General features: G+C 35.5%; 1 protein-coding gene across 1 annotated transcript in view; it reads right to left on the bottom strand.

Moving 5' to 3' along the window:
* Nucleotides 1–13365, bottom strand: part of LOC117419334 (proton myo-inositol cotransporter-like) — a 65361-nt gene that overhangs the window by 41305 nt on the left and 10691 nt on the right. The window contains exon 2 of the mRNA XM_034031986.3: nucleotides 5744–5903. Within this exon, the coding sequence (XP_033887877.2) occupies nucleotides 5744–5903 (160 nt within the window). The remainder of the gene's footprint in view (nucleotides 1–5743; nucleotides 5904–13365) is intronic.

The raw sequence follows: 13365 nt of genomic DNA, 5'->3' as shown, positions 1-13365 counted from the left end.
AAAATAGTGCAATATGAATAGTAACGTTGCACTATTTAATTCTGGAATAAGGATAATCTTTTGAATAGCTGTGTAATTTATTGGAATCCTGGTATTCTGTGAAGAAGGTCACATGTTCTGATAGCAGCTAGACCATTACTGTGAAACTGAGCTTCAGCACAGGAAGTGATTATGTACCAGGAAGCCGTCAGCTACCATTAGTGTTTGTAATAGTGTTTTCTTTGAAAAATTGCAACATTTTAAATTGAATACAAGCCAAGAACCAAAAGCAGAAAAATAGGTAGGAAAACTCCTTTAAAGTGGTATAAATTCATTTATTTAGCATACTGTAAATCAGTAAACATGTTACAGTTAAGAGCATTAGTATTTTGGTATTTATCTGTTGGCTGTAGGACTAATATATATGTATATATATATATATATATATATATATATATATATATATATATATATATATATATATAGAGAGAGAGAGAGAGAGAGAGAGAGAGAGAGAGAGAGAGAGAGAGAGAGAGAGAGAGAGAGAGAGAGAGAGAGAGAGAGAGAGCACTGTTCAGCAAAGACCATGGCGCAAACAAAAAAGGTCAGCAAACGGCAATTGGTTCCTTGTGTTTTTTTTTTCCCAAGGATTCATGACAAAATTGTACTCTAACAGAACACATGGAGTTTAATGCCAGAGTAAGTGACTGGTCACAGAGATATACTACAGGTTTACCCAATTAAAAACCCACCAGTCTTTGACCATCAATAGCTTTCAGGTTCAACACAAATCACTTTCACATTAGTCTTAGTCAAGTGTATACTTGCAGAATCAACACTATTACATGGGCTGCCATGGTTACTGCTGGGTGGAACACTTTATTTCATATTTAAAATTTGAAGTAAAGGCTTGGTGTAAGCATTAAGACATTCCAAGATGTGCACAGTTGTGGGAATACCGCACTTCTATGTATGTTGTGAGGCACAAGGTTAAGGTAACAGCAATTTCCTCTTTAAAAAACGAATAGCACACAAAAGAATTAACGCACATCTTACAACTGTGCCTAAATTGTTTGTTTCTAGTTTTGTAACATAAATAGTTAGTAATCTTTCACAAAAAAAAAAAAAAAATACAAATTGCATTTTGGTGTAATGTATATGCTGTTTGGGGTATATTACTTCACTTACAAACTCATTATCCATGTTCTATATACAAATGGATCCACACCTACACGCTTTTACTTTCCTGCACGTCCCTATAGCGTACCTTCTTAGCTGTACACATTCTTCAGACTAAGCATTTGCTATTAAACAGTGTTAAAGACCAACATCTTTTAGTGCATTACTGTATATGTGCTTGAAATATATTATTAGTGTAACAGGTGGGGTAACTGGAACCAGCAGGGGCTAGTTTGCTTTAAAGATCTTGTTATCTTGTGTGTAAAATCGGTGCAGCACGGGCAGTAAGCAGTAGTGATAGGAAGTGATAGGAAATGAACCACTGAACCCTCAGAATCGCAAAAAAGATTCACTGAGCCGAAGCACATGAAGCGCTTCATGCTCTTCAGTGCCATCTCTTGGTAGATCTGCACAACTCAATACATTGAAAGTAAAGACAGCCCCCTATCTCCAGAGAAGGCATTTAGTATTGGACAATTTCACTAATGCTCAGAGAAGACATTGTGTTATATAGTGACATTTCATACACTTTTGACATACAATATCAAGCAATTTCATTTTGAATTTTCTCAGTTAAGTGGGCATCTATAATTTAAACAATCGTTTCAGTATAAAGGAACATGTCTTTTTCTAAAGACAGAGCTCAGCCGTTGCTTTCTTCGAAATTGCCTGAAATATTTATTTTACATATCAACCACATATGCAATTAGCCAATAAAACCTTCTTAAATAACCATACTAGAAATATAAAAATGTTGTCCAACCAAAAACAAGCTTTTGTTGCTTGAAATAAGAGACAACGTAATTTGATGGGGGGCTTCAGCAACCATACTCAATGTGTAAGATTGTGTAGGATATTTTGATTTGTGCTTACAAGCAGATTCTTCGGTGGGGCATGTAGTATAGTTCTAGCTATAAATTAGAGAGGTGGAAAATAGTGGGTTCGAATCCCTGCCGTTTCCATTTTTAAAGAAATTGTGTATTTTGCAAGGACTTTGAAACGTGGATCAAGAAGAGTACAAACGGAAAGCATTCTTATTGTTTCTACATTAGCACACCTACTTTGTGTGTCGGCTTGTAGCTCTGCTGTCAAAACTTCTGCTGTAGGGTAGGTAACAAGCGAATGTTTCTGTGATAACACACACTGGAGCATTCTGGTCAGTGGAATTATTTTGGATGCTGAAACACTTTTTTCTGAAGACAGCGCTGAAGTTGCCAAATGGTTGTAAAACCCAAAGGCAGCAATTAATAATGTCACATTCAGCGGAGGTCAAGGGAACAATGTCTTTAAAGTGACAAGAGCTGCAGCAATGCATTCTTTTTGATCCACAAGCCTTTGAAACATTTCATAAGTGCTGTTCCATCTAGTATGTACCTCCTGCACTCGCTTTTTCTGTGGTTTTTAAGTTGCACTTGGACTTTTGCTACATTTTCTTAAGCATTTATACTTGATCTGAAGAATCCAACTATTTTCCTTGCCTTCACTTTTCCTTGCCTTTATTGTGGATTTTGTAAGGTGAGTTCAGGCGTTGCTGTGTAATTTGTTATATCCTGGATTCCCTGAGGTAACTTGTCTTTTAATTGATTGCATAATCTTTTAATGTGATGGTTGTTTTAATGTTGGCTATGCTGACAAATGTGTTTTATATTTTTAGAACGAGGACGTCGGCCAGCTACTGTTTTCTTTATGGTGTTAGACTGTTTTCTTACGGGTTTTAGTACAGTGTTGTACCTTCTGTGTAGTGTTTTTATATTTTGTGATTAAAGGTTTAGTATTTAGTCTTTTTAACAGAGGTTAAACTAGGTTAATCAAACTAGATTTGTTCTAGCATATGGTTTATTTTTGTTGTGTTGGAGCCCTGACTTTTCTTTTCTTTTTATGTGCTGATGTGTAAAAAAGGACTCCAAACAACTGTTTTATTCTTTCTTTGTCCACTGCCTGCAGCCATCGCTGTGTTGGTCATTTTAGCTTATCTATGTGTTATTCCTTATGTGTTAAAATATCCTGCTCTGAATGAACACTAAATTATCTTTTTTCCTCTGACTCTTCATTCAATTGAGAACTTGAGCAGGGGGAAAATTGAGTTCTATCATAGAGGTCCCAGTACTCTTAATAAGTCCTGCCACATTAGGCTTTATTCTTCCAGTTTCTTCACTTCATTTTCTCATAACAATACCAGAAAACCAATGTAGCAATGGCAGATAAATCATCTTTCGTTCTGCTGTCAATCTGAGAGTAAAGTGGTCCCCAGTTTAATGCAAATACTTTAATGTCATTCATTTAGCAAACGTAGTACTAATGAGAGCATACAAACATATACAGTGTTGGATGCCCTCGCTCTATATAAATGAACTTATATTGAGATCTGTGACTCGGATGTGTTTTTTTTAATGCATCCCTTTTTTAGGAAACAGGTAGTCCTTTTCTGTTAGATGTCAAGATTTAAAATGTCCAGTTTGGAAATGGAATACGTGCCTTGGCATTCTTTATTACAGTTGTCAGAGTACATCAGTGATTTGTACGCTTTCACAAATTACATGACCTTGGTGCCACAGCCTTATTTGTTGAGTTGTTTTAAAGTGTCAATTCTATATTTGTAATGTTGTGGAACATTAAGTTTGAGCTGTGGCTCAACACAGTAATGTACTCACGCCCTGAGGGTTGTGTGTATGAAAAGACAGGATTGGGTTTTTGACAACCATGGGGGATGAACATTTTTATAATAAAATGGAAAAAACGATGAAGAGAAGACTTAGGAATTGCCTCTGAAATGTCTTCTCTCCAGGCTAGTCATTTAACAATACAATTGTGACATTTTGCAGCTTTTAGCAAGTTTTTAAATGTCTTTTCTTAACTCATGATTTATTATAATATTCACCATTTATTAGCCTTTTCTGTAATAGTCCCTGGAGAAACAGACCAATTTGACCAACTCTCTGGAAAACAAATTGCAGGGTTTTTTTCCCCCCTGTGTATTAAAGTGATTGTAACTAACAAAATATTTCCATGCATTTCCCCCGCTGTGCACATCCATTCACTCTATAGGTCTCAATTGTGCAGTTTTAAAAGAAACACATTTCATTTTAAAAGATGATATCTGGTATTACACTAGGTTAAAGAAAACTCTTGTTTGCAAGACATGCTTTCAGATTTCTGGGTCATTTTACCTGTAGAGTGAAATTATAACCTCTTTAGGGCTTTTTTCTGTTGATAACCAACTAGCTGCTTCCCCTAATGCTTTGCAGGCAGTAAGATGTTTGACCCCAAAGACACTGCTGGGGTGAAATGACCTAGGAAGTAAAGTAGTAGCAGACTTCCTGGAAGGCAAGTCAAGAAAACTTGGAACTTTCTTCTCACTAACACTGATTTTGCACGTGGATAAAGGCGCCTGCCAAATAAACTAATAATAAAACTAATAATACAAGCTTCAATAAACCAAATGTTGCCTCCAGCTGCTTCCAAGACAATTGCTATTTCTAGATCTTCACCAGACAGGAAGAGGTTGTAAACACTGACACACATGTTTGCTACAAACAAAAAAAAGTCACTTCCCTCAAAAGGGTTGACTTCATGCCACCAGTTCTGCTTTAAACTCAGGTAATGTTAAAAAAAATCCTTATTTCCAAAATTACATAGTGTTAGCAGCACCACCATATATTCAATGCTTGTGCATTATACACCTGTTACCAAATCAGCCCTTTGTTCATAAGCAGCACGTCCATCATTTGTTAAACCAGAAACCTCTATGCATACTCATTACTCACAGGAAAAGCTCATGGCTAAAGGGCAAGCACATTCTATGAAATGCCACAGACATTCTGAAACATCCCCAAATACCTTGTCTCATAGATATAATCCTATTAAGATTCAATTAAGGGTTTACATTTATTACTATGTTTTGAACCTCATAGCAAACTGCATCTGTTATGTAGTTGCGTTACAATGTAGTTGGAGCCATTTGATAGCAGCCGCATCATTTCTAAATTTTCAGAATGACGTCTTCAGTTGACAAAACATTTCATAATGTTTTGAATATTGTACATTACAGAACAATACATTCCGGTCTTTGATATGTGTGACTACTACATACATCAATTAGTATTAGCCTCTACAATTTGCACTGCCATACTGCAAAGCAAACTTTATGTTATAATAAAAACAAGGTTTAAAATGTCTCTGTCTAATTATTGTGGACAGCTTGGAGAACTTACAGTTGAGCTATGATGAAATCTTCATGCAAAACTGATTTACAGCAATTATTAAGAAACTCAACCACAAAGAATTTGATGTGTCAGTTTCCTTAGTAACCAGCAGTCCAAATGTCAACCACCCTGCAATCTGGTGGTTTTGATCAAGTTGCATATGTTGCTATCCAACTGTGAATCATAATGATACTATCAACAACTTACCTGATGATTATCCAAATCACAACTAAAAATACATAAATATAAGGAACACACATGGGATTAGCCAGGAAAAAAAATCTAATGTAGAGATATCTCAGTCTACAAACAGGTAACACAGTATATTTCATGTGTTTATTATGCAATTTTTGAACAATGCCCTTTTCTTTACCAATACATACCTCCATCCATCCTTAGGAAGATAACTGAAGGCCCCATCAATGACACTCGCAAATAACTGCCCTCCAGTGATGAAGAGTGTGCTGATAGTAACTAATCTTCCTCTTAAATGAGGGGGGGCAGACTCTGCGATGTATACTGGTACCGTCATGGAAGCAACACCTTGGGATATGGCAAGAAACAAAACACTGATTAATTTTACTATAATTATTATTACATTTCTTAGCAGACGCCCTTATCCAGGGCAACTAACAATTATTACAAGATATCACATTATTTTTACATACAATTACCCATTTATACAGCTGGGTTTTTACTGGAGCAATCTAGGTAAAGTACCTTGCTCAAGGGTACAACAACAGTGTGTAATGTGTTTACGATCCGTTTATGTCTACTATGCACCAAAATGTCAGCTAAATTTGCATCCCTTCTAAAAGCCACAATCGTCGCTTTCAGAAATATTTTTTTCCATTTTCTCTGAATTATAAAGTATAAATGTTTGAAATGTTGGGTAATAATTTAGAATATGTAATTATTAGTGGTACTCTTTTAACCTTTTTTCTTTTATTATATTCAAGTTGTTCATTTCTATTGAGTTTGTCAACATTTCTCAATTCTTTCTCAATAAGCTGTTCTTTATAGCCTCTTTTTTTAAGATTTATTTTTAATTCCTTTCTCTGTTTTTTATAGTCATTTTCATCAAAACAGATTAGATGCACTAAACAAGGCTATGAAATTGAAAATGATAAGTTAAATTCATAAGAAATGAATGGACATCTAATTTCCCTTTTCTTATTGCGAGGGAGTGTCAATTTCAGGCACCGTCTTCTTTTTTTGGAAAATGACTGCGCAGCAAGCATGCAGGCTAACTAATGATAGCACGTCAATTATTAATCAATTTATTTATGTTGCATAAGCATCTTAAGCACTGTGTCTAAATATGCATCAACATGTTCTAACTCCAGTGTGTTTAATTGTAAATGAAAGGTTTCTAACTTAAATGCATGGCATGACAGTAAACAGTGGGAAAATAAACTTAAGTGCATATCCACCGTGCCATCTTTGACAGGCCGTAAGTGCATTTCTTACAGTTTTTTTTTTTTAAAGCCCAAATAAAAGATAATTGACAGGATCAGTTTTTTCAGCTAATTCACTGTGCTTGAATAGTTTTTTGTCTTATTTTCTCTCACTGTTCATTGTTTTGTCTGTATCTCACGCTGTCTGGGGCTATTGACACTGAATCACACTTTACCTCACAAATGTGCATGTTTAAAAAGCGTAATCGTGGTTCCCTAGGTAACCAAACTAAAGGTGTTCAGCCCAGTAAGTCCATGGAGGAAGAGACCTTAAGCATAGATAAAAGTTAGAGGAGAGGAGTAATTATTTTGAGAAGTTAAATAATAGTAAACTGTAAAATAGTATTCATCGTTGGGTTATGGAATATGATATGAATATGAATGAATGTGCATGCAGAGTGAATATAAACTAAAGTTTATTGATTTGAGAGTAACTTGCATAGAGTGAGTTGTCAACAAGGATTATTACCAGATATAAAGATATAAAGTGCAGTGATCACTTGTTTCTGTATTATGCCATGTTGCCCAAAAAAAACGCTTGTTAGGGGACAGAAATGCCCTGTAGATAGTGACGACCTTTCAATCTTGCATATCTGCAATTTCAGCTTTTGTAATGAAGGGCAGCTGACGCTCGATGGGCCAAACAACAGAAAACTCATAACCACTTCATCTACACAATAGTGAATATGTTCTAAATTAATTCCAGCTCGTCGTCTCAACAGTCAAAAACATTCATGTTCTGTTTCAGATAATTGCTATTAGGCTCGCCACTGGTGAACAACACAGGCTAAAGAGGCTTCAACAAAAACTCCTGTATCACTCATGCATTGTTTACGTCTGCAGCATGAAACTACTCTGTAAAACTTGTCTTGTTTCACATCTACAGTATGAAAATGGATGTTACTCAAAGGTCAAAGATTAATATGTTTGTAGAATTTCTATTAATAAATATCTTCACCTACCTCCCACCTCCAATATTTCACTGATTGTAAAATTAATTGACAGCCCTCCTGTCTGCCAGCAGTTTAACACCCACCTCTGGCATTCTGCACATTTAATGTTCGTCAGAAAACTATCAGAGTGGGTTTGAATAAATCATTTCTATAAGCCCACAATCCTAACTAGAGTATACAGAGTGAAATTAAACTAGTTTGATCTCAATCTGTTAGTTTTCAACTTGGTCCCAATGACTGTTACAGACAAGGAAAATGGGACAAACACTAAAGTGCAAGGGGTTCATATTACCTAACCTTTCACTCACAAAACATTTTTAGTACCGGATTTGTACAGTATATTGGAGTATATAACCATTGCCATTATTAACAGTTTAAATGCATGACCTAACATAACATTTTCCCATAATCCATTACCAGCCGCCATACTTGAATGTATTTTGAAACTGATCTCAGATTTCATAAGCTAAGCAATGGCAGGCATGGTTCAAATTTGAAGAAGCAAGCTGCAAAGAGATCAGTAGAGTTGTGAGTTGTGTTGGTTCCTCAGCACAGCTCAGCTGTCCCCCTTTACCCTTGTCTTAGAAAATAAATAAAATGTAATGTCATGAAGGCCATCTCAGATGACTGGGATATTGCACTCAATGGGAAAAAAAACAGTAGAATGGATGGACTTTTTAAAACACGGTCATGGTAATTTTTGGTGGAACCTATTGCACCTATTATACAAAATGTGCCATGTTTGAGTGTTGCAATAAAATGATTTATATTTTAGTACTAAATAGTAAATTAAAGTAGTAGATTGAATCTGCTAATCAATAAAGTTGGTTTATGTTAGAATGATCAATAAAACATGCCGGATCTCTATAGTGACGACAATTGCTTCCGATCATACTGGGTATAATCATTCTTCACTCAAGGAACAATGGTAATAATAGAGAAAAAAACATCATGGGGAAAAAAAAAACAATATAAAAGAATCTGAAATGTCTTGCATACTGTTACTGTTACAGCTACCAGCCAGTATAACACAGGCACATTGAGAAACAAACATGTACAGTACTGTTCATTTCCTTTGGTGTCAAGTTCATTGTATACAGTTTATATATTTGTATGCAACTGTACTCCATATGGTTAAAATATCAGTAACAATTACAGATGTAAAATTAATTTATAGAAAATAGTATATGCTACATTAAGTGCTATCTGACAAAAGTCAATCAGTATTAAAACCCGAAACTGTTTTTGTTATACCACAAGCAATGTGAGACATTCATCACTGATGAGTCACAGTGCATCTGTGATGGACACAGCTTCATCTTCTGAGTCACTTTACAGTGTAGTCTGCTCGTGTAAACCTGTTTCTACCTCCCTGACATTTCAAACCTTTGCAGGAGTGCACTGCATTCAAGACCAGGCACAGTTAATAAAGCAGCACTCTGATTTCTTCAGTTTTGTACTGTTTGTACGATTCTAGAACAACACTAATGAAGTAAAAACTATAACAGATGGTGTAAATTATGCTATTCAAGTTACACATAAACATAACTAGAATGGTTCTACAGACGGTTAAAATGTATTGGTCTGATAAGACACAAATACATTTAAAAAAAAAAAAAAAAAGCTTATTTCAAATCCTTATAGAGGGGTGCATACCTGCATCTGACAGCATTTGCTCCTGTTCCTATACCCTTGAGATTTACGGACTAGTTTCATTGTACAGAAGGAAACGTTACCTGAGCCTCACTCAGTTCACTACAGACAAGAGATACCTGGCTTGTAAACAAAGACAGTCTTCTTATGTGCTACACAAGGCACACAGAAACCGTAACAGTGTACAGATTAAATACATTTCTATGGGGAACTGAACAATACACATTTTAAAGTGGAAAATAAGTCAATTATTCAAATAAAGGCTTTTCTATCTCAAGATCTCTAAGCTACCTTCAAGTACAGTAAGTAGGAAGCTTGTCTGGGTTTATCTTATCTAAAGGCTTGTGAAGATCTTAATAATGTTTTCCAAAATAACAGAATATGTTATTTGCCTAAAATGAATAGAAAACACTCTCAGTTCACTTGGGAAATTCCTAAGTAACCATTAAGGAAAAGCTTATTTCAATGAAGTGTAGTGACTTTTGGTCTCTCCACTGCTCCACTATCCTGAACATCAATAATAAGTCGAGACATATCTTTGCTATGGAGGCTAGAGAACATCACTCACTTAAATAGAACATTATTCCATCTTTCCTCTTATTCTCATATTCCAACCAATACATTATCTTTTTCCTTTTCTTTATCAACATTTTTTGGACAGTTAAAACAGGAGATGAAGCATCTGATCCTTATTATACAATGACCTACCTTACATACCTTAAATTGTGTTACCTGTACTAGAAAAGGGATGTTTTGTAAGTACCATATGTTAGGAGGAGTTCTAATATCACCATGAAGAAAACAGTAAGATTTTAGTTGTCTTTTGCATGGATAATCAAAGCTATAGAGGAAGCTCATTCTACATTTTGGTTTGAAGTGTGACTCTGACCCCAATTTACAACTTCCCTCTTATTCAGCCCCCCCTCTCGCTCTCCCTCTCTAATTTTTTAAAATGTGATGATCATTATACAAAAGCTATGTTTTCAGTATATTTATTAACAGATTATTTGTATTCTCTTTCTTCTAGTGTGTAATGATATATCCTGGGGAGAGGATACAGTACATGTCTTGGCGTTGTACATCACACTTTACTGTTTGGATATATCTAGAGAATTGTTCATTCCATTGTGATGAAACTAGGTACCGTACTGTATCAATATGCATTAGCAAAGTGCAGCCAACAGTTTGGATTCTAAAAATACAAAACATTCTACTGATACCTGTGATTCAGGTCACTTTCATGATTTTCTAGGTTTATGTAAACACATCACTTCCAGGTTTTCTTATACAGTATAATTATTGATTAAATTGCAAGAACAAGTTGGCCATTGCAAGGATGTTTCCCTAGCAACGTGTAAGCTGATCACAGTTTTCTTAATTATTATTATTATTATTATTTGTTTATTTAGCAGACGACTTTATCCAAGGCAACTTACAGATACTCAGGTGTGAACTATGCATCAGCTGCAGAGTCATTTACAATTACGTCTCACCCGAAAGACGGAGCACAAGGAGGTTAAGTGACTTGCTCAGGGTCACACAATGAGTCAGTGGCTGAGGTGGGATTTGAACCAGGGACCTCCTGGTTACAAGCCCTTTTCTTTAACCACTGGACCACACAGCCTCCTCATTGTAATGACAATGACAAGCAACTAACTGTATATGAAAATACAGTTTTAAAGTTACAGTTCTATAAAAAACTACAAAAAACACACATTATATATAAAAAACTAAAATGTATCCTACTCTGTTATTTTTTTTCTCACTGTAATTTACCTGCTTGTTTGTAATTTCTCTGTAAGAGAAACCGAAACTAAATCTTCTCATAGATAGTAAGCAAGTTTTGTTTATATATATATATATATATATATAAATTGTACAGGACTGAGTAAAATTCCAATTGAATAAAAAACAAAACAACTAAACCCCCTACAAGAAGATACCTTCGGCCAGCTTTCGGATAGCGCTTAGAGTGACCAGCAAAGCTCTAAGTTCCTCTGAGTTTAAGCTTTCATCATCCAAGCTGACGACGAGGTAAAGAGACATCCCTTGTTTTATCCCTTGATGTGTTGGCACTGAACTCTGCCAGGACTGTACTATAAAATAAAATTTGCTTACTAAGGTGTGTGTACATTAGTTTGTATTACATGCTAGATTGAGGCTGCAGTCTTTACGTTTCTTTATTGAGCGGCGTTTATTTGAGGCAGCGTCTATTAAAAAGCTGATATCTGAGTGAGGCGTTAATTCGAGGGTGGCATATATATAGTTGCTTTTTTCACATAGGTAAGTGACAGATGTGTTAAACACATCTGTCACTACATGTATTATGTATTATAGTGCTGATGTTCTTAATAATAAGTTTTTCTTATTTTTAGACAGCTTGAGTGATTATAGTACAGTGTAATTATGTACAAGCTGCATCATTCTGAGATACAGCAGTGTGGAGTAGTGGTTAGGGCTCTGGACTCTTGACCAGAGGGTTGTGGGTTCAATCCCATGTGGAGGACACTGCTGCTGTACCCTTGAGCAAGGTACTTTACCTAGATTGCTCCAGTAAAAACCCAACTGTATAAATGGGTAATTGTATGTATAAATAATGTGATATCTTGTAATAATTGTAAGTCGCCCTGGATAAGGGCGTCAGCTAAGAAATAAATAATAATAATAATAATAATAATAATAATACAATGAAGTGGGATTCAGTCACTGCAATAGGAAGTGTTGTGAAATACGGTAATATGTTCACTGCATTCTCTCTATTGGCCATATTATTAATATTATTATTTATTATTTAGCAGACACCCTTCTCCAGGACAACTTACAATTGTTACAAGATATCACATTATTTTTATATACAATTACCCATTTATACAGTTGGGTTTTTTACTGGAGCAATCTAGGTAAAGTACCTTGCTCAAGGGTACAGCAGCAGTGTCCCCCACCTGGGATTGAACCCACGACGCTCCGGTCAAGAGTCCAGAGCCCTAACCACTACTCCACACTGCTGGCCATAAAATATATTGAGCGAAGGGGGGTTACAGCAGACAACTGTGTGCACCATCCTTAGCACTTGAATGGTAAGGTTCACAGTCAAATCGGACCAAAACTAGGTTGGACTAAGCACTGTCAGACATAAGCGAAATCGGACGAAAATCCTCTGGAACCAAAGTGAAATCTGATGCAAGTCAACTCGGATGACAGTGAAATCAGTGATAAGTCCAGTCAGCACAACATACATTATTTTTGTATTATTATTATTATTATTATTATTATTATTATTAGTAGTAGTAGTAGTAGTAGTAGTATTCTAATGTTTGAATTCCAATGTTTCAAATACATGCAAGCATACCAACATTTTCTTTTAAATGTAGTAAGACCAAGGACGTTTTACAGCATTTTCAAATACTAAAGTCATACTGCTTTAGTTTACACATTAATTATTAAATAATCGTTTTCACCATCTAAAATGAAAAGCTATATTAAAGCAATTCATTCTCAATGATATAAGGAATGATTTACCAGTAGGTGTCCTGACGAGTTCACATTATTAAACCCCAAAGCAAATAAGTAAGGCGGGGGAGGGGAGAAGCATGCCTACATTAATTAGCATTTTACACTAAAGAAATACAGAGTGGTCAATACAAAATAAAATAAAAACCATGAAGAGATTCCAAGTATTGGTAAGTTGTGTAATAAACAGATTATCTCTGCTGTTGAGGCCCCTCTGGTGGTCTGCTGTTATTAGAGAAAGGGGAGTATTGTAGATGCATATACATTTGAATGATCGAATGTTGTAATCGATGTAGTTTCAGTAGGACACAGTAGTAAAGAGGTGTCTCAGAACAGATACAATTCCTTCCCCCACCCCCAAAAGATCCAGCACTATTTTATTAACTTGCTGTGTATTGTACTTATGCTATATTATCATTTTTTTTTTCCAAA

The sequence above is a fragment of the Acipenser ruthenus genome, chromosome 14 (genome assembly GCF_902713425.1).
Source record: "Acipenser ruthenus chromosome 14, fAciRut3.2 maternal haplotype, whole genome shotgun sequence".
Taxonomy (NCBI): Eukaryota; Metazoa; Chordata; class Actinopteri; order Acipenseriformes; family Acipenseridae; genus Acipenser; species Acipenser ruthenus.
This window is presented reverse-complemented; position numbering and strand designations above follow the sequence as displayed.